The sequence below is a fragment of the Mauremys reevesii genome, linkage group 3, assembly GCF_016161935.1.
Source record: "Mauremys reevesii isolate NIE-2019 linkage group 3, ASM1616193v1, whole genome shotgun sequence".
NCBI lineage: Eukaryota > Metazoa > Chordata > Testudines > Geoemydidae > Mauremys > Mauremys reevesii.
Genome location: NC_052625.1, coordinates 53,230,687 through 53,254,395, shown reverse-complemented (window position 1 = coordinate 53,254,395; position 23,709 = coordinate 53,230,687). Strand labels below are relative to the sequence as shown.

The window sequence follows — 23,709 nt, the reverse complement described above, 5'->3', positions numbered from 1 at the left end:
TGTAGTTTGGCTAAGGAACCCACCCAAGTGCAGAGAATCGGGCCGTGGAGCACTGCAGTATCTAGAGAATGCAGTTAAACTGACTCAAAATAAAATCTTTTGGTTCAGTTCAACAAGCCACAATGTTTCAATTTGAGTCAAACTGACCTGAAATGTCACTTAGGGCAGATTTCTCTGAACGTAAAACACTGTAAACCTCAGTGAGACCCTGTGTCTGAGCACCCCAATCCTTTGGTGATGGTGGAAATCCAGACTTGGATTTTGTGGTTAGCCCCCATCTCTCTAACAATGTTCCACAGAGTGGAACATCCCTGACCTTGGAGGAGGAGCAGGGTATCAGAATCCTAACTGTGATCCTGGTCTGTCCTCTATAACAGGCTGAACAAAACCCCTGGATCCAAGCACCCATCAAGGCTCAGAACTGATCTGAATTATGTGGCTCGGAGCCATCTTTAATATTAAAACACTTTCCCCCTTATTCCCTGCCCTCTGCTAAAATATATAGAGAGAGGGAACTCCCAGGCTGTTATACAAATAGAGAAGATAATGAGAGCCAGAATCTACAGTGAGTCATCAGCCCAGGTTCTTTGTCTCCTCCCAGCTTCTCCTTACTCTTGTCGTGAGTACATATTTGCATTTGCATTGTGCCTCCTCCCTCCAAAGGTGCTGGACTGTGTAATGTGTTCACTCACTCCACCCGACCTGGCCACTCACTTATATTCATCCCCTCTTGTTCCGAGGTAGGAGCTGTCCTGTCCTCACACAACACCCCGCTGGAGGCAAACAGTGATGGCAGGAGTTGCAACTAAGTTGTCCAAAGAGAGAGCTGTATTAGAAGGGCTTGGCTCCAATGGGAAGGCAGTGAAGTATTTAAATCAGGATTATGAGGCTCTCAGGCAGCAGTGCTTGCAGTCTGGCACTCTGTTTAAGGATGAAGAATTCCCAGCCGGTCCTTCGGCCCTGGGTTATAGGGACTTGGGGCCGTATTCTCCTAAAACGCAGGGTATTGTCTGGAAGCGACCCACGGTAAGAGAGCTTTATCATTACATGTTTTACTAGATTCAGATCAAATCAGATTCAACCGGAACTTTCACTCCAAAATCCAAACTGAATCTGAGCTGGAACTTTCTTGAAGTCTAGCAAAGGCATAGATTATCCTTTCCTTTCATTCTTTGCCACCTTTCCTCATCTCCCCTGTTTTAACTAGAAGTGAAAGTAATGGAGTATCATAAAAAAGGCTGCTGTCCAATTTCAAGCCCTTTGGGATGTGAGAAGCCCCAGAAAGGTAGAGGGAGAGACTGTTCTCATAAGATTTCCAGCAGCACTCTGCAGATATGAGAGGTTTCAGTACGATTGAGAAAAGCATCTGAACTTTTGATGCTTATCCAAATGGAACCTTCAAACCTCCTGGGAATTACTTGTCACCAGTTAAAGCTTATTACTGGCATCATGTGTTTCCCAGTATTACTCCAGAATAATTAGGCTTGTACTAAAATAAAAGTTTTAAAAATTCCAACCCCAAAACACCATAATTTGAAGTGCTGGTTTAAATATTTTGAATGAAATTTATTTTTAATTTAAAAAAATGGGCTTTTTAATGAAAAAATTAGTGTTGTCTATGAAAATGAAAAATGTAGGGGTTTGGGCTTTTTTTGTTTGTTTTTTGTTTATTGGGTTTCCTTTTTTCCTTTGTTTCTCTCCGTTTCCCTCTCCTTTTTTCCTTCAGTGACAAAAGGAAAAATTGGTAAAAAGGAAAAAAGAATGTGTGTGTGTGTGAGAGAGAGAAGGGGGGGGCAGGAAGTGAAAGTGTAAAACTGAACACAAACCTCCTCCAAGATAAAAAATTCAAAAAGAAAAATTTCAAAATAAAAAATGTTGCAAAAATTTTCAAATGAATGAAAAATTGAAAGCCTGAGCTCCAGGACCTGTCCCCCTCGCAGAGCCCAGGCTCCAGCCCAAGCCTGAACATCCACACGGCAATTAAACAGCCCCTTAGCTGAGCCCTGCAAGCCCAAGTCAGCTGGCACTGGCCTCCGTGGGTTTTTAATTGCAGTGTAGACATACCCTGAAAATGAGTCACACTGGGCTCTTTTGTCACCAGGTGCTGCTGCAGCAGAGATCTACAGTATGTGGGCAGTTGGGCGGGGGCTGCTCAGTGCCCCAGCCCCCTTCCTACACCCTACCCACCCAGAGAACAGGATACTGTGGGCGGGGAAGGTTGCTCGACAATGGGCCAAAAGCAGGCATAAGCAAAGCAGGCAGCACCTCAGAGAGCTTTATCTCATGCAAGCTTAGACTCACCAGCTGACCCACCTTCCTCTCCAGCAGTGGGACTAAAGGGAGAGCCAGCTCATGGACTAGTTCTCCTCTCTTGCTGGGGCAGCATAAATCATAAGGCCCACCCTGGCTCCCACACCATCCAAAGATGTGTATTCTGAAGCAAGCTGTCTGGCAACAGGGCCCAGCTCCCACTGGGAAAGAATCTCAGCTTCTCTCTTAACACCTACACCCCAATAACTCTTCTGTATGCTGCTTATCACCAGGGCCGGCCCACAACATTTTGGCACCTGAAGCAGGGAGCTCAAATGATGCCCCCATGCCCTCTTGCTTTGAAAGGTCTCAGTTGTGCCTTCTTCCTGTTCTGCTCCTCTCATGGTACTATTCTGCTACCTACCCCAGTAAAGAAGAACTAACAACTTAAAATGCCTTCTTCAAAAATTTTAAGTAACACTTAACTTTCAGAAGCAGCAAAGAATCCTGTGGCACCTTATAGACTAACAGACGTTTTGCAGCATGAGCTTTCGTGGGTGAATACCCACTTCTTCGGATGCAAGTGGGTATTCACCCACGAAAGCTCATGCTGCAAAGCGTCTGTTAGTCTATAAGGTGCCACAGGATTCTTTGCTGCTTCTACAGAACCAGACTAACACGGCTACCCCTCTGATACTTAACTTTCAAACACCTGAACAGCAAACATAACTTTTCTTGTCTGCATAGTAAACACTGGCATTTTTATCTGTTTGAATAATCAAAGTGGTGCTTTCTGTGCCTTCTTGGTTGCAAAGATTTGAACTGCTTCCTGAAGGTCCACAGTCTGGGCCAGCTCATGCTCTATTGAGATGGTTGCAAGGCCGACCAGCTTCTCCTGTGTCATTGTGGAGCGTAGATGTGTTTTTATTAACTTCAGCTTGGAGAAGCTGCGTTCTCCACTGGCAACAGTTACAGGAAGTGTTAGAAGTATGCGCAGAGCAACAAAAGCATTTGGAAAGAGGGTGGTCATCTTATTTGTGCACATATATTCTAGAACAGCCTTTGGAGTTGATCCTGCTGAAATGTATCTTGAACGGGCTTTCAGTTCATCACCTAAATCACTCATATCAATATCGCACATGTCATGTGTCAACACTGTCTCTAGTGCCCTGCATTGCTGGTGTAGGTCTTCTTCAGGTATAGTGAGGAGTTTTGGAATATCATACAACATCCCAAATATACTGCTGTGTTCCTTGAGCTCCATGAAACGTTCTTCAACTGACTATATTCCACAATCTAGCACCTGGTTAAAGAATTCAACTTTGAATTGTTGTTTGGGGTCTCTTATGGGATTATCCCATGCCTCGTAATCAAAATGTCTTCTTCTTCGGTGACTCTTGTATTCTTGAATGGGTGGGAAAATAGCTTCAGTGTGAAGTTCCTCTGCCAACTTCTGTGCACTCTTCAGAACGTTTTGAAATCCCTCATCTGACCAGTAGGACTGTAGGTATGACTTTGCTTTGTCCAGTTGTTCCATTGCTCCACATATGTCAAGGTCAACACCTTGGAGTCTCTTGCTTACAACATTTATTTCAAACAGTATGTCATGCCACAACACTAAGCCATATAGGAATTTGAAGTTATGTATGTTTCTGGTGATTCCATTTCCCTCTGCCACTGTTCTCCCATGAACAGTTCCTGTCATAGCATTATCCTCCATAATGGCAACTATGGCATCATCTATCTTCCCAATTTGGTGTTTAATAGGCTTTATCGCCTCCACTCGACTTTCCCATAGTGTGGAACTCAGTGGTTTGAGCGTCAGAGAGGATGTTTCCAGATGTTGCTTCAAAATTTGCCATCAATGAGTTGATGCAGAGAAAAGTACATAGATGCTTCGAATTACATTAAAAAATTCAGCAGCCTCACTAGAAGCTGATGCTGCATCACTGACCACCAAGTTAAATGAATTAGAACTGCATGGGACAAAAAGAGCTCAAGGGTTTAACTCAGATCCATGTCTGCACTCCTCTGTTCTTTCCTCTCATGTTGGCACCATTATCATAGCCCTGACCTCTCATGTCAGCTATCGCAATTCCCGTATCTTCCAGCTTTTTAAGGGTATGTCTACACTACAGAATTAGGTCGAATTTATAGAAGTCGATTTTTTAGGAAGCGATTTTATACAGGCGATTGTGTGTCCCCCCACTAAGTGCATTAAGTCGGTGGAGTGCGTCCACAGTACCAAGGCTAGCGTCAACTTTCAGAGCGTTGCACTATGGGTACCTATCCCACAGTTCCTGCAGTCTTCGCCACTCATTGGAATTCTGGGTTGAGCTCCCATTGCCTGATGGGGCAAAAACATTGTCGCAGGTGGTTTTGGGTACATGTTATCAGTCGCCCCTCCCTCCGTGAGAGCAACGGCAGACAATCGTTTCGCGCCTTTTTTCTGCGCAGACGCCATACCACGGCAAGCGTGCAGCCCGCTCAGCTCAGCTGCTGCTTTTGTGTCCTGGGTGCTGCTGGCAGCAGATGGTATAATAGGGCTGCAAACCATTGTCATGCTTCCGCTGCCACTCTGCTCTCCTACTCTGGCAGCTGACAGTACGATAGGGTTGAAAACCATCATCACTTCTGCTGCCACTGTGCTCTGGCAGCTGATGGTACAATAGGGCTGAAAACCATCATCACGCTTCCGCTGCCTCTCTGCTCTCTTGCTCACGCCATACCACAGCAAGCATGGAGCCCGCTCAGATCACTGCGGCAGTTATGAGCACTGTAAACACCTCATGCATTATTCTGCAGTATATGCAGCACCAGAACCTGCAAAAGCAGGTGAGGAGGCAACAGCAGTGCGGTGACAAGAGTGATGAGGACATGGACACAGACTTCTCTCAAAGCACGGGCCCCGGCAATGTGCACATCCTGGTGGTAATGGGGCAGGTTCATGCCACAGAATGCCGATTCTGGAAACAGGAAACAAGCACAGACTGGTGGGACCACATAGTGTTGCAGGTCTGGGATGATTCCCAGTGGCTGCGAAACTTTCACATGCATAAGGGCACTTTCATGGAACTTTGTGACTTGCTTTCCCCTGCCCTGAAGTGCAAAAATACCAAGATGAGAGCAGCCTTCATAGTTCACAAGTGAATGGTGATAGCCCTCTGGAAGCTTGCAACGCCAGACAGCTACTGGTCAGTCGGGCATCAATTTGGAGTGGGCAAATCTACTGTGGGGGCTGCTGTGATCCAAATAGCCAACACAGTCACTGAGCTGCTGCTATCAAGGGTAGTGACTCTGGGAAATGTGCAGGTCATAGTGGATGGCTTTGCTGCAATGGGATTCCCTAACTGTGGTGGGGCATAGATGGAACTCATATCCCTATCTTGGGACTGGAGCACCAAGGCAGCCAATACATAAACTGAAAGGGGTTCTTTTCAATGGTGCTGCAAGCACTAGTGGATCACAAGGGACGTTTCACCAACATCAACTTGGGATGGCCGGGAAAGGTACATGATGCTCGCATCTTCAGGAACTCTGGTCTGTCTGAATGGTTGCAGCAAGGGACTTACTTTCCAGACCAGAAAATAACCATTAAGGATGTTGAAATTCCTATAGTTATCCTTGGGGACCCAGCCTACCCCTTAATGCCATGGCTCATGAAGCCATACATAGGCACCCTGGACAGTAGTCAGGAACTGTTCAACTATAGGCTGAGCAAGTGCAGAATGGTGGTAGAATGTGCATTTGGACATTTAAAAGCGCGCTGGTGCAGTTTACTGACTTGGTTAGACCTCAGCGAAACCAATATTCCCATCGTTATTAGTGCTTGCTGTGTGTGTCACAATATCTGTGAGAGTAAGGGAGAGATGTTTATGGCAGGGTAGAAGGTTGAGGCAAATCACCTGGCAGCTGATTACGTGCAGCCTGACACCAGGGCGGTTAGAAGAGCACTACAGGGCATGCTGCGCATCAGAGAAGCGATGGCCAATACCGTCGAATTGCATCCACACTACCCCCAAATTCGTTCCGGCGATGTCGATTTCAGCGCTAATCCCCTCGTCGGGGAGGAGTACTGAAATCGATTTTAAGAGCCCTTTAAGTCGCCAAAAATGGCTTGTCATGTGGACGGGTGCAGGGTTAAATCGATCTAACGCTGCTAAATTTGACCTAAACTCATAGTGTAGACCAGGGCTAAGAAGCACATTTGTCATACCAGCTCCTGTAGTATCATCAATGTCAATAAATTCTAGAAGATGCTCTCTGACATTCACCATTGCAGGGACATTTTCATTAGGTTCTGTTGTTACAAAACACACCATTAAAGTAATTTGTTCTGTATGGCTGATGTCAGGTGTGCAGTCCAGAATAACAGAGTAATATCTTGTTGATTTGAGATCTGCCACAATTTTTTGTTTGACTTTTGTTGCCAGTAATTGTATGATCTCATTTTGAAGTGTTTTTCCAAGGTAGTGGTGTGTGTACATTTCTTGGGTGTGACTCTTAGATGTTCCTGGAATACAGCATCAAAGTCAGCCATCAGCTCCACAATTTTAAGGACATTTCCATTGTTTGGCACATACAGCTGATCTGAAGTGCCACGCAGTGCTAGGTTTTGGGTAGCAAGCATTCTCACAATGGCAATGAGCCTTTCCAGAACGTTTTGTCAGTAAAGAGACTCTGATGCAATCTTCTCTTGATGCTGATCATCTATGGTGACCTTTAACCTTAGTCTCATCTCAAGCTCTTTCCACCTATGGAATGCTCTCTGGTGATTTGCTGCCTTCTCATGGCATGCCAGATTTCTAGCCAGATTTTTCCAGTCCTTTGTTCCTGTGGAACCCAATGTGGCTGGAACATTAGACTGGAAGAGTTTGCAAAAAAACAGTATGCAGCATTCTGGGTTTTTGAGTACATAAGCCACGGCCTCTCCACTTTGTCACCATTGGGGATTTCACACCAGTAATGCATTGGATGGAAACTTCTATTTTCATTGTCTTTGGGGAACGTGAAGTTTTTCACTTGCTGTGGCCCATGCAGTACAAGGAAGTCCCTCAGGCTACTGCTCAAGTGGGTCCACAGTCCTGGATCATCGACTTAAGAAACTAAACTCAGCAGCAGCTGTTTCTTGTGCCTCCACCACACTCTTCTCTGATCTACACTTTTCTTCAGGAATGTGCATGGATACATCCATTTGAGATGGAGATATGGATGCTGCAGTAGCTGCCAGGTCACCTGCACTTTGACTAACTGGAAGATCAGGCATTTCCTCACTACTCACATCCTCACTGGGGCCGGAAGGCTCACCGTGAACATTTGTGTCTATGCATCTCAGGAGAGCTCCTTCCTGCTTAGATAGAAAAGCTTCCTTTGCTTTCTTTCTTTTTCTGAAGGCTGCCCCAGAGGGGCATTTTCTTCTTTCACTCATGACTGCTGTTCTGTGCCAGCTATAGTGGCTCTCAACACTCAATGGAAGGGGACAAATAAGCAGGCTGGTAGCAGGGCCTGAGTGAGAGAAGATATCAGCATCTTAGGGCCTAACTGGCTCCGACTACTTCAGTTAAATGCCTGTTCTCCTCAGGTGGGTTCAGGGAAGCAGCAGGAAACAGGAAGCTCCCTGAGAAGCTAGTGTTAATTAATCCAGGCTCCTGGGGATGCTAGAGAGGTACATAAGAGGCTCCTCCTCCTCCTCTCTCTCCCTGAAGCTCCTGCTGCTTTCTGTTATTCCCTCTCACCTTTCTCCTGCCTGCCTGTTATGTCTCTTGTACCCTTCTTCCTCCAGCGCAGCACTCCACCATCTCTGTGCATCTAGAGCAGAGAGAATACATATGCACCAGCAGCAGACACCATTTTCTCATACTTCCGGTCCCAGTGGCGCCCCCTCACAATCTGGCACCTGAGGCGGCTGCCTCAGTTCGCCTCATGGTAAGGCCAGCCCTGCTTATCGCCTTCATTTAGAAACTCGTGTGAAGTGCTCAGAGCAAGCGAAGACTTTTGTCCTTGGAGAGAGTGGGGAGACTTTAAACCATGTCCCCGCTTTAAAATAATTGGAAGATTTTATTCAGACTTTCCAAACAATTGCACCTTTGAGCAAGTAGTGGGTCTGGACAATTTCATCCCTAATTGTAACTTGAGGGCCATTCAGACTTGCAGTGGAGAGAAAAGACATTCTAACTGAAAATCCTTGCCTGGCCCAAAATAAGATTTGAAGAAGTGGGAGAATTACAAAAGCTAATAGCAATAGAAATGTTTCATGTGTATTCTGTCAGTTCATTGAAAATAGGTGTGGGAAGTTCAAACACTAGCCCAAGTAACAGCAGGAAGCTAGTGCCCGAGTACCAGGAAGTGAACCTGACCAACCTAGTTCAATTGACTGAGCCCAATGAACTACAGAGTAAACAAAAAGGGCCAAACCCGGAAGTTCCTTCTCAGTTTGTACTCACGCCCTATTCAGGCAAAACTCTCATTGACGTCAAGGGCAGAAGTGACTGAGTTAGGGCATCGATGTGGCTCAGAGGGTGTAAAGTACATTAGCATTTAAAGTTCCACTGAGTTTTCATAACCTGATATGTTGCTAAGAACACAGGCAAAGAACACTTTTCCAATGTGTGTTTTTTAATCTTGATCTTTTAAATATATTGCAAATGTTTACATTGCTCCTTTTTCTGGATTTTGAACTGAAATAATATGAGTCAGAAACAAACTGCAACTTTTGTCAGACCACCAAGAATAACATGAATTTAACAACATTATTTTCAGGAGTTATGTACCAATCCTCAGTTTATAGTTGGAGGAGCCACTCGGACAGACATTCGCCAAGGGATCCTGGGTGAGTAGAGTAATTGAGCAGAATTTTGCTTGTTTTAGAGACAGGAAAATACCTTTTGTTATTTGAAAAGCCATGTAACACACTAGCTAAGTATATTCCATTCTGCACTACACAGAAGAAAAAGGGCAAGAACCTACTACTTGTACAAGCTAATGGAATTACTCTTTTGGATCAAATAATTGAAATCTGTACTGAAGGTCTCAGGTTCAAACCCCGCTGATGATCCATAGGAGGGGTTTTTATATCATTTCCCCCTAAACTCAGAAATATATGCACATAACAGCACATAATGCTCATTCATTCTTATTTAGATAGCAAGTTTGAAGTTCAGCTAGTTTTGAGTTATCACTTAAAAAAAAGTAAGAATTTTTTATACTAGGGAAAAATATGTGCTTGTGGGATTTTTTTTAACCCTGTCAGAACTTTACAATAAAAATGTGTTTGGGTCTTTTTTAAAAACCCTGTCATATCTTTAAAATAATTCGGGGATTTTATTCAGACTTTCCAAATAATTTCACCTTAGAGTAGATAATGAGCATGGACAATTTCGTCCCAGAAGCTCAATATTTCCAGGAGGTCTGAGTGTATGAGAAAAAGGGGTTAAAATGGAAATTGTTTTACAACCTTAACAACAATGGTCAGTGCCACTATCTGCCATATCAACATAGGGGCAGGACAATCCATCTGGTCATGGCCATGAGTTAGGAACGCTGACCATGTTGTTCAGAAATTAATGGAGCACATCAGCAGGGTCATCCTTAACAAGTACTTTGTTCCAATTTCATGTTGAACATTCTATTTCTACAGCATTTGGTGCAGAACAGTGAGCAAATAATGGAGAAAGAAAGGGGAGACTGTACACGAGGCACACAGTTTAAATATAGCAGGGCAAGGTGGCTCCAAACATTTCTCCTTGAATTGCAGAGCAACATTGATTAATGTTTGGAAGACGTTTTATCATCCATCAGAGCAAAGCTGACTCTTCCTTACCTGCTTTTTGAATGCTGCTTTACATAGAACTTTAATAGGGGCTTTAACTTTTTTTTTATTCCTTTTTAAGGCCTTATTCTAACCCAACACATGCCTTCTTTCTTTGCTACCCAATTGGTAAGATCCATCACTGGAAAACAGGAGCAGCAGCGGCATTACAGGCTTTCCTGCCAGTCCACACAGCCTGAAATTCTGAAAGCCCTTTAATAAGAACTTGATAGATTAGTTATATTGCATCTGAGCTCCCTCCCCTCCAAGGTGCTTACTGCAGTAGTTCTAACCATACCTCAGTCTCATCAATTGTGCAAATAAGATTCATGCCATTTCTGCAAGTCATTGACAGTAAATGACACAAGTGCTGCCCCAGTAAACACAGCTCCATTAAAGCAATTCCTAGAAAATCCCTGTGTGTGTGTGTTCCAACTGCTAAAAATAAGAGGCACGATCATATACTTGCGCCAGAATATTTACTCACTTAACTCTGGAGCAGGGCGTAGGAGATCACTTACTGCATTTTCAGAGGGTTGTTCAGTAAGAATAGTAAAGGCTCCATTTCTTGTCAGCATCACAGTCTATGAAGTTTCTGTAATGGATGTGGATTTTTTTACATGCCCAGAATACAAGCCTCTTTTCCATGGCAGCTCACAAGCTAAGGGACTGGAGCATACTTCCAGCCTTGTCTAGTCTGACATACAAACATAACAAACATCGTTTTAGTTAATGCCATAAAAAGAATGCAGGCTCCCTCAGGGCCAGTTGTTCCAGCTCCTTCTTTAGCTTCTTCATTTCAGCCCCCGCGTGGAAGTCTGACAGCCTTGCGGCATTTTGTAAACAGAGACTTTCACCGTGGACTAATGCCAAAGTAAATCATATAGCAGGAATAATAAACTAGGGGGTGGGGCATGTTTCTGAGATTTCCTAGCAGAGTCCTGTGGGCAGAACCCCAAAGCCCGGGAGCTGATCACCCCATAACTTTTGGGGAGGTTCTTGAAATAGGAATCAGAATTGTCTGGCTTGAGCCCATCTCTCAGAACAATCCTTTTTGGCTTGTGGGAAGGGTAGAAAATCAGGCTGATAATATAATGATGGCTGGCTTGCATCTCTGAATAGAATCGCTTCTATCAGCTCCACAGTACTCTGTCCCTTCATAAAAATACATGCATACATACAGTAACTCCTCACTTAAAGTCATCCCGGTTAACGTCGTTTCGTTGTACGTTGCTGATCAGTTAGGGAACGTGCTCATTTAAAGTTGTGCAATGCTCCACTATTACGTTGTTTGGCTGCCTGCTTTCTCCACAGCTGGCAGCCTCCCTATGCCCCCCCCCCCCAGCGCTTCCCGCCCGCTGGCAGACCCTGCCGGCAGACTCCGCAGATCAGCGTCTTCCCCCTCCTCCCCCACCTCCTGCCCGTGGCAATCAGCTGGCTTGCGGAGTTCAGGAGGGAGGGGGAGGAGCGAGGACATGGCGTGCAGGCTCCCCCTCCCTCCACTGCCTCCTGAACACCGCAAACCAGCTGATTGCCCCAGGCAGGAGGCGGGAGGGGGAAGGGGGAGAGCCTACATGCCAAGTCCTTGCTCCTCCCCCTCCCTCCTGCCTCCTAAATGCTGCAAGCCAGCTGATTGCCCAGGGCAGGCGGGAGGGAGGAGGAGCAAGGACTCGGTGCACCTCCCCCTCCCTCCCCTGCCCCCTGCCCGCAGCAATCAGCTGGCTTGCGGCGTTCAGAAGGGAGGGGGGAGGAGCAAGGATGCGGTGTGCGAAGTAAAGGGGGAGGAGGTGGGAGTTAGAAGAGGCGAGTCAAGGGTGGGGGTTTGGGGGAAGGGGTGGAATGGATGGGCCGAGGGTTGAGCCCCCTGCATCTGGCAAAGTCAGTGCCTGTGCTTGCACGAACAGCAAGAGAAGCAGCCGGACAATCCATCCTCTTCCACTCTCTGACTCCACCACCTCAAGCTTCAGACTCAGCAGTGATAATTGCAGCATAAAATTGTTTCTTTAAAATTGTTTAAAACTTATACTTGTATTAAATTGCTTGTTTAAAAAGTATATAATGCCTTTTGTCTGGCAAAAAAAAAAAATTCCCTGGAACCTAACCCCCCATTTACATTCATTCTTCTGGGGAAATTGGATTCGCTAAACATCATTTCACTTAAAGTTGCATTTTTCAGGAACGTAACTACAACGTTAAGTGAGGCGTTACTGTAAATAAAATCAACTTGAGTTAGGAGCATAACCAGGGAGCATATCTTTTAATGTGCAGGTGGTAGTTGCTTAACACCGCTGGGCCTTTTTGTTATTTAATCTAATAGCTTGAATATCAAAGTGCTGATTATTAAGCCCTGCATGTAAAACGCTTTTATTGAAACAAACCCTGGTTACATATTTACATAAGTCAACTCTGTGACCCACTGACTAGTCCCTTAGGGGAATAAACCCCATTTTTTATACTTCTTTGTGACATGTTTTGCTTTTAAAAAGAACACCACAGGTCTGGGCTTATAGGAACAAAAACAGGAAATTCAGAGTTACAGTCTCACTCCATTAAACTTTATTTCTTTGACAACAGCGTAAGTTAGATGAAAATCAACGTGGCGAGTTTGATGGGAACTTGAAAGACTGGAAATATTTTAAATGCTCTCTTTGAACCATTTCTTTTTGATGGCCTCGTTACAACTTAAAATGCAGAGTCACACACAGTCTATTATTTAAAGGTGACCTGTGAAGTTTCCTTACAGCACTCCAAATAAGTTAACCCCAAAATTATTTGGTGAAGGCCTCAAATAGCAAGTGGCAGAGATTATTTTTTTTTAATAAACATTATTTTACATCCACTGGGATAAAAAATACACTTAAAGTAGCTTTCCAGATCCGTGCCATTTGCATTTATAAAGTGCTATTTATCTTGAAGGCTCCTGAAGCACTGTACACACTTTAGAAACAGAGGGCCAGAGCCTCTGCCCGTGTACACGGATATAGTTTCATTGAAGCCAATGGAGCTATGTCTATTTACACCAGTAGAAGATCTGTCCCATACACACACTGTCTGTATGTGTAACAATTATATATGCATAGCTAAAGTGCCCATTCAGGCAAAAACCTAGCTGTGAGAGATGTCTTCTAGTAAAGCTGGATCTGAACTGTACTCAGTATATTTGGGGTTTCTTTTTGGCCTCTTAACACAGGAGTTTGCTTAATACTAGTGGTTTCTGTGACTGGTTTCCTTGTATAATATGTTTACCCTCAGAAAGCCCATCTCCATAGGCTGTGGGGTTTCTGATAGCTGCTATATCACAGACTGATGCATTCTGGGGATCAGGGGATCTGAGGCCAACTAGATAGTCTTTGAGGAACGTAAAAGTCTATTTCTCTGTTGAATGTCCCTTTGCACCGCTTCTATTTGCAGCATTTAACACACAATTGTAGTGTTTAACTCATTTTAGTACAAAACTTCAAGAGGCCTCCTTTAAAAGTAGCAAACTTGTTGACCTAATCTATTGTATTCCACTGCACTGCAGAAGTCAGGTAGTCTAGTCTGTGTGCTGTGAGCTTCGTGGCAGGTGCTGGCAGTGAAGGGTAGAACCGAGAGTCAAGTCTGGGTAGAGGGAAGATGTTGAAGGAAAGGATCACAAGCTGGGAACTAAGAGGATGAGAGCATTTTGCCTGGGATCTAGTCTGAGCTTAAGGGCTTGCTGAAATAGCAGGAAATGTTTAATGCAGAGATGCCTCTGAGCTGCAAAATTCAGATCTGAGGGCTCAAAAACTCTAAATTTGGGGTTTCTTTTCTCTCTCTCTCCCCCCCACCTCCAATCTGGGTTTTCAGTTTGGGTCCATCTCTGCTTGACTAGATCATTGACTAGAGAATTAAATTCTTACCAGTTTAGACACTTTTAGCATTAGTGAAAGAAGCCTCTGTGTGGATTTTATTTTATAGTCACCATGAGTGCAGTGCAGGTGAGCAAATATATAATTATACAGGAATCTGAGTCAGAGTTCCAAGCTTACCACAGATTTAGCATTCAATGAGATTATTTTAACAAATCAGGAAGCTGACAGCATTGCTCTAAGAGAACATCAGTTACTATGGTACAGTCGTGAAGAAGGAACAATTTGATTTAAATGTAGGGTGTAGTCAATAAAGTAATTCTAAAAGTGACATGGTGGGATTTCATGTTTATTTGTTCTTGCAAACTCCAGATCAATTTGCTCACTTAACAAGTAAAAAAAAATGCATATTGCCTGCATCACAAACTCAACCTAGGATCTGAGAGTCAAGCTGAAATCTTTCGGGCGCATTTATCGTTGATAGTAAAGGTCCTGTACTCAGAGGTGGCTCTATGTTTTTTGCCGCCCCAAGCACGGCAGTCAGGCAGCCTTCAGCGGTGTTTCTGTGGGAGGTCAGCCCCAGTCACACAGATTCAGCGGTGGTTCTGTGGGAGGTCTGCCAGTCCCGCGCCTTCAGCATACCCACTGCCGAAACAGCGGGACCGGCGGACCTCCCGCAGAAACGCTGCCGAAGGCTGCCTCACTGCCGCCCTCACAGCCACTGATAGGCCACGCCCCGTGACTTGCCGCCCCAGGCACGCGCTTGCTGTGTGGGTGCCTGGAGCCGCCCCTGCCTGTACTGGCACTTGTCTTTGTAGATAGAGGGTAACTGTTCTCTGTAAAGAGCCAGAAGGGAAGAGGAAGTTGGGGTAGAGGCTAGAGCAGAACAGCAGCGAGCAGGAGGGTCCTGCAGGAGACCTTTGTCCAGGAAGAAGGTCAAGCTAGGAATGGCTGAGAACCCAAACCAGAAGAGAAGCCTGGGAAGAGCTGCTGTGAGAAGACTCCAGGTAGGAAGGCTCAGAAAAGAGCAGGGAGTGTTTAAAGGATCCGGGGAGAGGCTGAGGGGAGAGGCTGAGCAGAGAGACTGGGGTAGGTCAAAAAGCTCCAACTTACAAACTTAAAGACAGACAAACCTCAGGGAGGAGGGGCAGTGCCCAGTGTGAGACAGGGCGGGGGAAGAGATGTTATTTCGAGTTTATTTTATGTTAATAAACCAGACCCCACGAAGGGACATTGTTATTGGCCTTTGTGGAGTTATTGAGAAGCCTGAGTGTATGGGAAACTGAGGCAGGGTGCTTTCAGGGCGACCTCAGGCCACAGGGGCATGCTTGGGATGTATGAGACAGATAGAATCCAGCTCATGCTAGGTTAGCTCTGCAAGGCTCACAGTAGTGAAAACTTCCTTGCATCTGTAAACTAAACAGATGTGACCTGAAGGCACATGGTGAGCAGATAGGTTTTATACAGATATTTTAACATAGGCACTTTTCTGACTACGACTGCACTTCAACTGTATTTCAGTCAAGTATGTGTTCTCGATGGGTCCTTTTTTCTCTTTGGATTTACTAAATTCACTTTCTAGGAAACTGAAGCCAAATTTCCCTCAGTATTTGAAAGCTGATTTCTAATCAGCAACAATATCCCTGAACACCTTGCCTTGGCAGGCTTTGGTGGTGCTGCATAGGTATTTGTTTAGGTTTCAAAGAGAGGTGTCTGAGCTCTGAACTATATCATGGGCACATGCTGCTAGGAGCAACAGAAAGCTGTGAAAATTGCCATCGAGTAGGATTAGAAACATGGCTTTGTCAGTCTCTCTAAAAACAGAACACTCACATTTTAATTAGTGAGATTTTGATAACTATCCATGTATTGTTATTGTTATTGCAGTGGTGCGTAACAGCCCCAGTCAGGATCAGGGCTCTATTGTGTAGGCACTGTACAAAGAGAGATGGGCCCTGCCCCCAGAGCTTACCTTGTAAGTAAGCCTAGCTCTTTGACCTAAGTAACCCAATCCTGAAAATGCTTTGACATGGCTAATTCCAGCACCTTCACTGAGCCACATTCAAGTCTATAAGGCCCTACACGGTGAGAAGGGTCTGACGTGCAGCACTGAGGTCAGTGTTGAATCATGATTCCTTATTTGAGAATACCTGACTGAGGGCTGATCTATCCACAAACTTGTGCCAAAATAACGAAATGGGGTTTGAGTCACATTTTTGTTATTTCAGTGCCAGGTGTGCGTGGATATCATACAGTTTCATTTTAAATAGGATAGTTCTCTTCTGAAATAAGAATATCCACATATAGACTTGTGCCAAAATAACAAATGGTACCACTTAAAAGCAATGTAGTTCTTTTGGTGGGAGTTCTGGGTGGATACGCCAGCCCTCAATGTTTATCTAAAATATAGTTATAGTTTGGATTAAAGCTCATGACGCACACTGGTGGGTGTAACTGCTGCCCTTCATTTAAGATAGCAGAAACAGTTAAGTTTTGTTATAAAAGAATAGTGGTCTCTAAATCAAAGCACAGGCACATGGCACTGCTTAAAACAAAGGCTCATCAAAGGCTACTCAGGAATTTGTACTATGTGGGCAGAAGGCTTTGCTGGTATTGTTGTGTGTGTGTGTGTGGGAAGAAGCAGAAAAGCACACATACAGACAGAGACTGAAGCTCCATACACAATCTGGACAAGAATGATGTGTGGCCCTGAGAGAAGCCTAGAAAGAGGGGTTATGGGTCTGGCGCTGGCTAAAAGAGGTTTAGTGCTGTGAGCAAGGAAACTATAGTTTGGTTCCTCCTCTGTTCAGAGAAACAGGATTTTGAACACTCCTTGTAAATAAACAAGATGCATTAAAAGGTCCCGGACTCCATCACCAAATTTTCCTCCTAACTGGAATAATGTGTAAGACCCCATATTTTTCTGATCCAGCCTCTTTTGAAGGAAGTAGAAATGATTGAGTGATGGAATTTGCTGGCATTCGCCTAAATGCCAGGACAGAGAGAGATTTCCCATGGGGAATTCTTGTGAAGGACTTCACTTTGTGGGCACGCGTGCTGTCCTAGGGGAACAGGACCTTACATTACTATAATAAAGCCTGGTCTACACTAGGCGTTTTTAAAATTTTTTAGAGTAAAAAAAAATTTTTTAAAAAACAAATCACACCAGGAGGCACCTTATATCGATTTTTTTGGCTCTTTAAACGGTTTCTGTACTCCTCTAACGAACGAGAGGCAGCTAATATCGGTATTAACATATCGATTTAGGGTTAGTAGTGGCTGATGATCGGGTATTGGCCTCAGGAGCTATCCCACAGTGCACCAGTGACCGCTCTGGACCGCAATCTGAACTCGGATGCAGTGGTCAGGTAAACAGAAAAAGCCCGCGAACTTTTGAATATTTCCTGTTTGCCCAGCAGCGCCAGCCGACGCAGGGCGCGCGGCGCGCGAAAAAAAAAAAAAAAAAGAGCTCCGCATGGACCATGCGGATGTGATCGCGCTAAGGGCAGGCAAATCCGTTCTATCAGCGCTCCGTTACAGAAGATGAAATTCAGAATCCTTTTTAAAATCTCCAGACAGACGCCATAGCAGGGACTCAGCGCACTGCAGTGGCGTGACAAGTAACGAAAGCCAAAGAATCAAATGGATGCTCATGGACTGGAGGACTATAGCTATCCAGTCCCTGCAGCGAAAAAAGTGTTTGCATTCTTGGCTGAGCTCCAAATGCTTCTAGGTCAAACACAGTGTGTCATGGGTCAGGGCATAGCTTGGCAATCTACTCACCCACCCCCACCCCCCAGAGCGAAAAGGTAAAACAATCCTCTGACTTTTTACATGTCACCCTATCTTTACTGAATGCTGCAGATGTGCAGCACTCAACACCAACAATCTTGCTCCCCCGCCATGGGTGGCTGATGGTACAAAAGATGGAAATCCATCCTCATCATCAGCCCAGCTGATGGTACAAAAAGACTGGCCTAATTTTTCTGGTGGATGGATGGTTAACCATCCTCTCATCATAGCAGGGGGGGGCTCCCTCCATCCCCCACCCTTCATGTGTAAAGAAAAGATTCAGTTGCCCCTGGACTAGCAGTGGGATGCTGGGCTTCTCTCCTACACACTGCTTAATGTCCTGTCTGGACTATCATAGCAGCTGGAGGCTGCCTTCCACTCATTTCTCACTAACAAGTCAGTGTGTCTTATTCCTGCATTCTTTATTAATTCATCACACAAGTGGGGGGAATGCTACAGTAGCCAAAGAAAAGCTGGGGAAGAACGGAATCAACAGGGGAGCACCCCTGTGAATAGCATACAGATCATAATTTCTGCAGGCTCTGACACAGAGCAGCTGTGCTCTCTGGTTCTATGATACGGTGGTTCTCTAGTACACTTGCCTATATTAGGCAGCACTGATTCTATTTTTAGATAGAAAAAGGGAGGGATTGACTCAGGAGTCATTCCCCATTTTGCTTTGCGCCCTGGCTGATCGGCAGGGCACTTATTAACAACAGCAAATGGTACAAAGCGATGGAAGGTGCAATATGGCTAGTAACCAATCTTGGCTTGCGCCCCTGGCTGATCGGCCAGGGCACTAGCAGCAAATGGTACAAAAGACTGGTAGCCATGATCATCCTCAGTTCCAATTTATGGAAAGGTTTGGATGGTGCAATATGACTAGTAACATCTGCTCTCATGTCAAAAAAAAAAAAAAGCATTGTGTCTGCGCTGCTGAATCGCCTCTGTGGGCGCATCTAGTACACATACGGTGAGAGTCACAAGCGGCAAAACAAGCTCCATGATTGCCATGCTATGGCATCTGCCAGGGCAATCCAGGAAAAAAAAAAAAAATGCTTGTCTGCCGTTGTTTCCCAGACGAAGGAGTGACTGACGACATTTACCCAGAGGATTTTGCCCCATCAGGCACTGGGATCTCAACGGAGTTTTCAAGGGGGGGAGGGCTGCGGGAACTATGGGATAGCTATGGAATAGCTACCCACAGTGCAATGCTCCAGAAATCGACGCTAGCCACAGACCATGGACGCACACCACCGATTTAATGTGCTTAGTATGGCCGCGCTCCACCCGATTTTATAAATTCTGTTTTACAAAACCGGTTTATGCAAATTCGGAATAATCCCATAGTGTAGACGTACCCTAAGACTCAGAACTAGCACAGGGAAGGCTTCTCATTTAATTGAAGAGTCTATATAGTTTTGTGCTGACTAAACATTCCCAAGGTGGCCATCCTTGAGGTTAAGCAAATTCCAGCTGCTGACACTCAGTAGTTAATGGCACAGGCTCTATTTCAATAGTTGCAACAGCCTGGCCTGTAACACAGAGGAGGCATTTCCAGATATCACATATGGGGAGAACTCTACCTCCTCCTTACCAATTGGCTGTGTCTGTTCTCTGCTGGATGCTGTTGTTGTAGCAGGAATTCCAGAAGAGCTGCCCCACCATCTCCTCAAAGATAGCACTGGGTGCTTCAGAGCAGGCCAGCAGCAGCTGAGGAACTGGGAGGCAGGGGAGCAAGTAGCAGGGATACATTGAAAGATGAGGATTTAAATCCCCACTTCAAAAGCTGTTGGTTTCCTCTCCACATCAGGAGCCCCTCCTCTACCACATCCCCCTGCTACCACAAGGACTATGATTAATTCTGCTTCTTCAACAGTGCTCATGTGGGGCAAAACATGTGTGATACTAGAGCTCAGTGCTAGCAACATGTATGGACCCTGCATGTATGCAAAGCGGTACTGAAATATGCTCATGCTGGTATCCTGGAAACATGGTGCCACCAGTATGGCATTTCCTTGCCCTTTGGACCAGCATTGTGTATGTATGGGGAGGGGGGGAGGAGGGGGACGAGATATCTTTCTTTTCTCCTCTCATGTCAGCTAACTTTTTTTTTTTTTTTTTAAAGAGCCAGGTCTTAAAACACAAACTACAATGCTGGGAGAGCTATGCATGTTTTAGTTTGAGAGTTACATTTTGCTAAATGATAGGCACTTCTATGGGAACTGATACAAACGAGTCTCAGAATTTTCTGGGGGGCAGTTTAACCATCAGCAGTTTCCTAATTAGGCTTCTGATACTGTGAGGTGCTGGGCACCTTCATTCCCATTCAAGGTTAACCTCAAGCTAGTGACAGTTGAGGGCATGCAGCTCCCAGCATCTCGCAGGACTGGGTTGGACCTTCTACTACAGTGAATACACTTATCTAATTTTTAAGAAGTTAACTGCTGCCCTCTGATGTTAAAGCACACGCCAGTTTAGACCATTTGGGCCAGATCCTCAGCTGCTGATTTACACCGACTGATGATATTGCTGTGTGTGTCCACATGAAGAAACAAAGGCTGGGTTAAACCCAAATATCTCAGAAGTAGTATTTGTTAACCTGATCTTTCTCTAATGCCTCAGGGAGCCATTTGAGGCCATGAAAGAACATGAAGTCTGTTTCCCCCCCCCCCCCGCCATGGTATTTCCATCATCCAGAAATTAAACTGCTGTGGGAAGCCCAGATCTTGCATTGCTTCAGCCACATAAATTGCTCCCTGAAGGCATTAAAAAGCATGTAAAATATGGTCTAAACACAAATAAAACTTGAAATGGAACACTAAATCCACCACTGTCATCAGCCCTGGAAACTTTGGCAGAATTTAAATCAAGATTTGGGCCTAATTGTATTAAAAATACAAAAGCCCCCGCCTCCCCCCCCCCCGGGAAAAATAAGCAGAACAGATGTATTTAAAAACAAACAAACAAAACAACCCAGCAACTAGACTTCCAATAGGATCTCACAGGGAACTCTACTTTGGCATTTTATTCAAAGGGTATTTCAAGTAGTGGTGTAGGGCAAAATGAGGAAACCGCAAGGCCCTATTTTATTGATACACATTTCTATCTTGAGACTTGCATGTTCCCAGGTGACTGCTGGCTCCTAGCAGCCATTGCATCTCTTACCTTGGATCAAGAAATCCTGCATCGAATTGTTCCCAAAGATCAGAGCTTCCAGAAGAACTACGCTGGGATCTTTCATTTCCAGGTAACTCTTGCTAATCCATCAATCAGGCTCAAGATGCGAGGAACAAAAGAAAGATCCAATGTTTAGGTAAATGTAGCTTGTCTCATTGCTGATGACAAGTTAGATATTCAGCAATTAAGGTGTGCAAGTGAGATAGACAGGGAGGTGGAGAATGGAGGAGACTATAACAAAATGCAATTATACATACTCAGTGGACTAGAATTCTGCTCTCTTACAGCTGCATAAACCCAGTGCTGCGCCAATGGTGGCAAGAAAGTCACTCCAGATTAATACCACTGTGAGAGCAGAATCTTCTAGATCAGGTGCCAACTTTTTCACAGTGTAGGCCACATTTCATCTCAGCAGGGAGATTGTCCTGTGGATTTGCCTGCCTCCCAATCTTTGTCAGGTTGTCCATCTCCCCTCTCATTTGTGACCACATAACATCCTGGTGGCAACTTCAGCAGTTGCTTACACAGAGAATTAATATTAGCTAAGTACGCAGGGTTACATTTCCAAAAGTGACTAGTGTTTTTGGGTGCCCCAACTTGAAGTACCTTTTAAGGGGGCCTTATTTTGTCTGTGGGTGGGTGCACAGCACTTTCTGAAAATGAAGCCTCTTCAGAGTGCCTCAAGTTGGGCATCCTAAAGTACTTTTGAAAATTTAGGACTTAATGCATCCCAGCTGCTAGCCAGCTCTTTGTGGACACCAAAAGTACTCCATGGACCACACTATGAGAATGTTCTAGATGTTCCATCCAAGGCAGCATTAATATTACTGATTAATAAACCTTCACACAGTGCTTGTAAATGTACCAAAGCCTTAAAGAATATAGTAAAGCAGAGAATAGAAAAAACATTGGTCTCTGTCCCAAATGATGTGCAGCGTAATATGGATGGGACAAAACGTAGACAACAGTTCACATATGGGAGACTGAGGAGAAATCAGTGGGGAGGAGTCCAGTGTAGGAAGGATTCCTCAAAGTGGGTTTTCATGAGGGATGTGAAGATGGAGAAGAGAAGATGAATGGCCAACAAGAAGTGGGAGACTGTTCCATAGCATAGGGGGCAGTGAGAAGCAGAGAGTGGCGGGAGGATTTTTAGCAGGGAGGTAACTGTAGCACACAGCTCTAACCACCCTTTCTTTCTTTCCTTAGTTCTGGCAGTTTGGGGAGTGGGTGGATGTTGTTGTTGATGACAGGTTGCCCACCAAAAACGGGCAGCTGCTCTTCCTTCACTCGGAGGAAGGCAATGAGTTCTGGAGCGCCCTGCTGGAGAAGGCCTACGCTAAGTAAGTGGAGCTAATTCTGAGGGAGGCCATAATAAGTGCAAGGAATGTGACGGTCTCAACCCATGCCAGTGCCAGGCCCAAACACATTCTGCCCTAGTGTTAGTCTCTTATTCCTCCTCCTTCCCCTCTCCACACCATTTCTTGTTTCCCACAAACACTTCAGGGAGCACTGCCAACCTTCTGCCTCAAAATGTTTTATCTGCTAGTTTCACAAGTAACACCCGTGAAACTGTTATTTCTGTAATGCAAATGTGATGTATGTGTGGAAACTGGCCGGATATTCCTTATTGCATGTTTGTTATCTTATTTTCTTCCCCATAGATTGAATGGCTCATATGAGGCTCTCACAGGAGGCTCCACTACAGAAGGGTTTGAGGATTTCACGGGTGGCATCGCTGAGTCTTATGATCTGAGGAAGGCCCCACCAAACCTATATCAGATCATCCAGAAGGCCCTGCAAGCTGGGTCATTGCTTGGCTGCTCCATTGATGTGAGATACTGCCAGTATTTTACTCTTTCACCATCAGAACTCTGATCTGTGTCAGCAGCAGGCATTGTTACTATGGAAAGGCCTGTTTCAACACCCACTGAAGTCAGTGGAAACTTTCTACTGATTTCAGTGGGCTTTGGTTCAGCTCCTAAATGGGCAACCACCCATCGTGTCTCCCTGCTCAGGAAAGAGCCTAATCATTAGAGCTGGGGACTAGGAATCATATTGCCGGGTTCTATTCCTGACTGCCTCTGATTGCCACTTCATTTTACTCATCTGTAAAATAGGCATAGCTATGCTAACCTATCTCACAGGTAACCAAATTGTGTGAGGTTTTATTAATTTGGGGCTATTGGATTAAAAGAGCTAGAGATGTATAAAGTGCTATTATCAGCACAAACTTCTTGAAAAATATTAGGTTAATGTTGACTCCCTGACTATCTATTCAGCCCTGATGTCTGACACAGCCTCATGTGTACTGGTGATGGCATGAGTCCCTCACAGAGTTGTGGCAGTCTGCCCCAAGCCTGATTTACCTAGTGACAGCATGTCAGCTCAGACTCCTCCACGATATTTCCGCTCTGACCACATTCCTTTGACATTGGAAGAGAAACGAATAATGTGCCTGGGTCATCCAGCTTCTAAAATGCAATTCTAACTACTGTTAGGATTCAAATGCTGCCTGCCTACAGCCCCAGACACCCAAGTGGGGAGAAGGAGACAGGCACAAACCCTTTGAGAATGTCTTACATTCACTCTGTGGTGCCTTTCAAGTATGCTTTATTATGAGGTACTCTAGGTCAATCATTTGAGACCCACACTTGCCCTTTTCCCCACACACAACCTGGAGTTGGCTCCATTTCTCAATCCTATAAATCACTGACACCTGTAACAGGCAGTCTCAGCAGTTATAGAAAACATTAGATAGAAGCCCACATCTTTCAAATTCATTTCTTCCTCCTGTCCCTCAACCTTTTTTTTTTTTTTTTTTTTTTTTTGTAAGTTGCACAGTGAAAAAGG

At 44.9% G+C, this 23,709-nt stretch overlaps 1 protein-coding gene across 1 annotated transcript in view; it reads left to right on the top strand.

The window, feature by feature from the left end:
* Positions 1–738: 738 nt before the first annotated feature.
* The window catches only part of CAPN8 (calpain 8), a 52,416-nt gene continuing 29,445 nt past the window's right edge, over positions 739–23,709 (top strand). Inside the window, exons 1-5 of the mRNA XM_039532303.1 lie at positions 739–1,026; positions 9,010–9,079; positions 20,811–20,929; positions 22,066–22,199; positions 22,521–22,689. Coding sequence (XP_039388237.1) covers positions 790–1,026; positions 9,010–9,079; positions 20,811–20,929; positions 22,066–22,199; positions 22,521–22,689 — 729 coding nt within the window. The 5' untranslated portion in view covers positions 739–789. The remainder of the gene's footprint in view (positions 1,027–9,009; positions 9,080–20,810; positions 20,930–22,065; positions 22,200–22,520; positions 22,690–23,709) is intronic.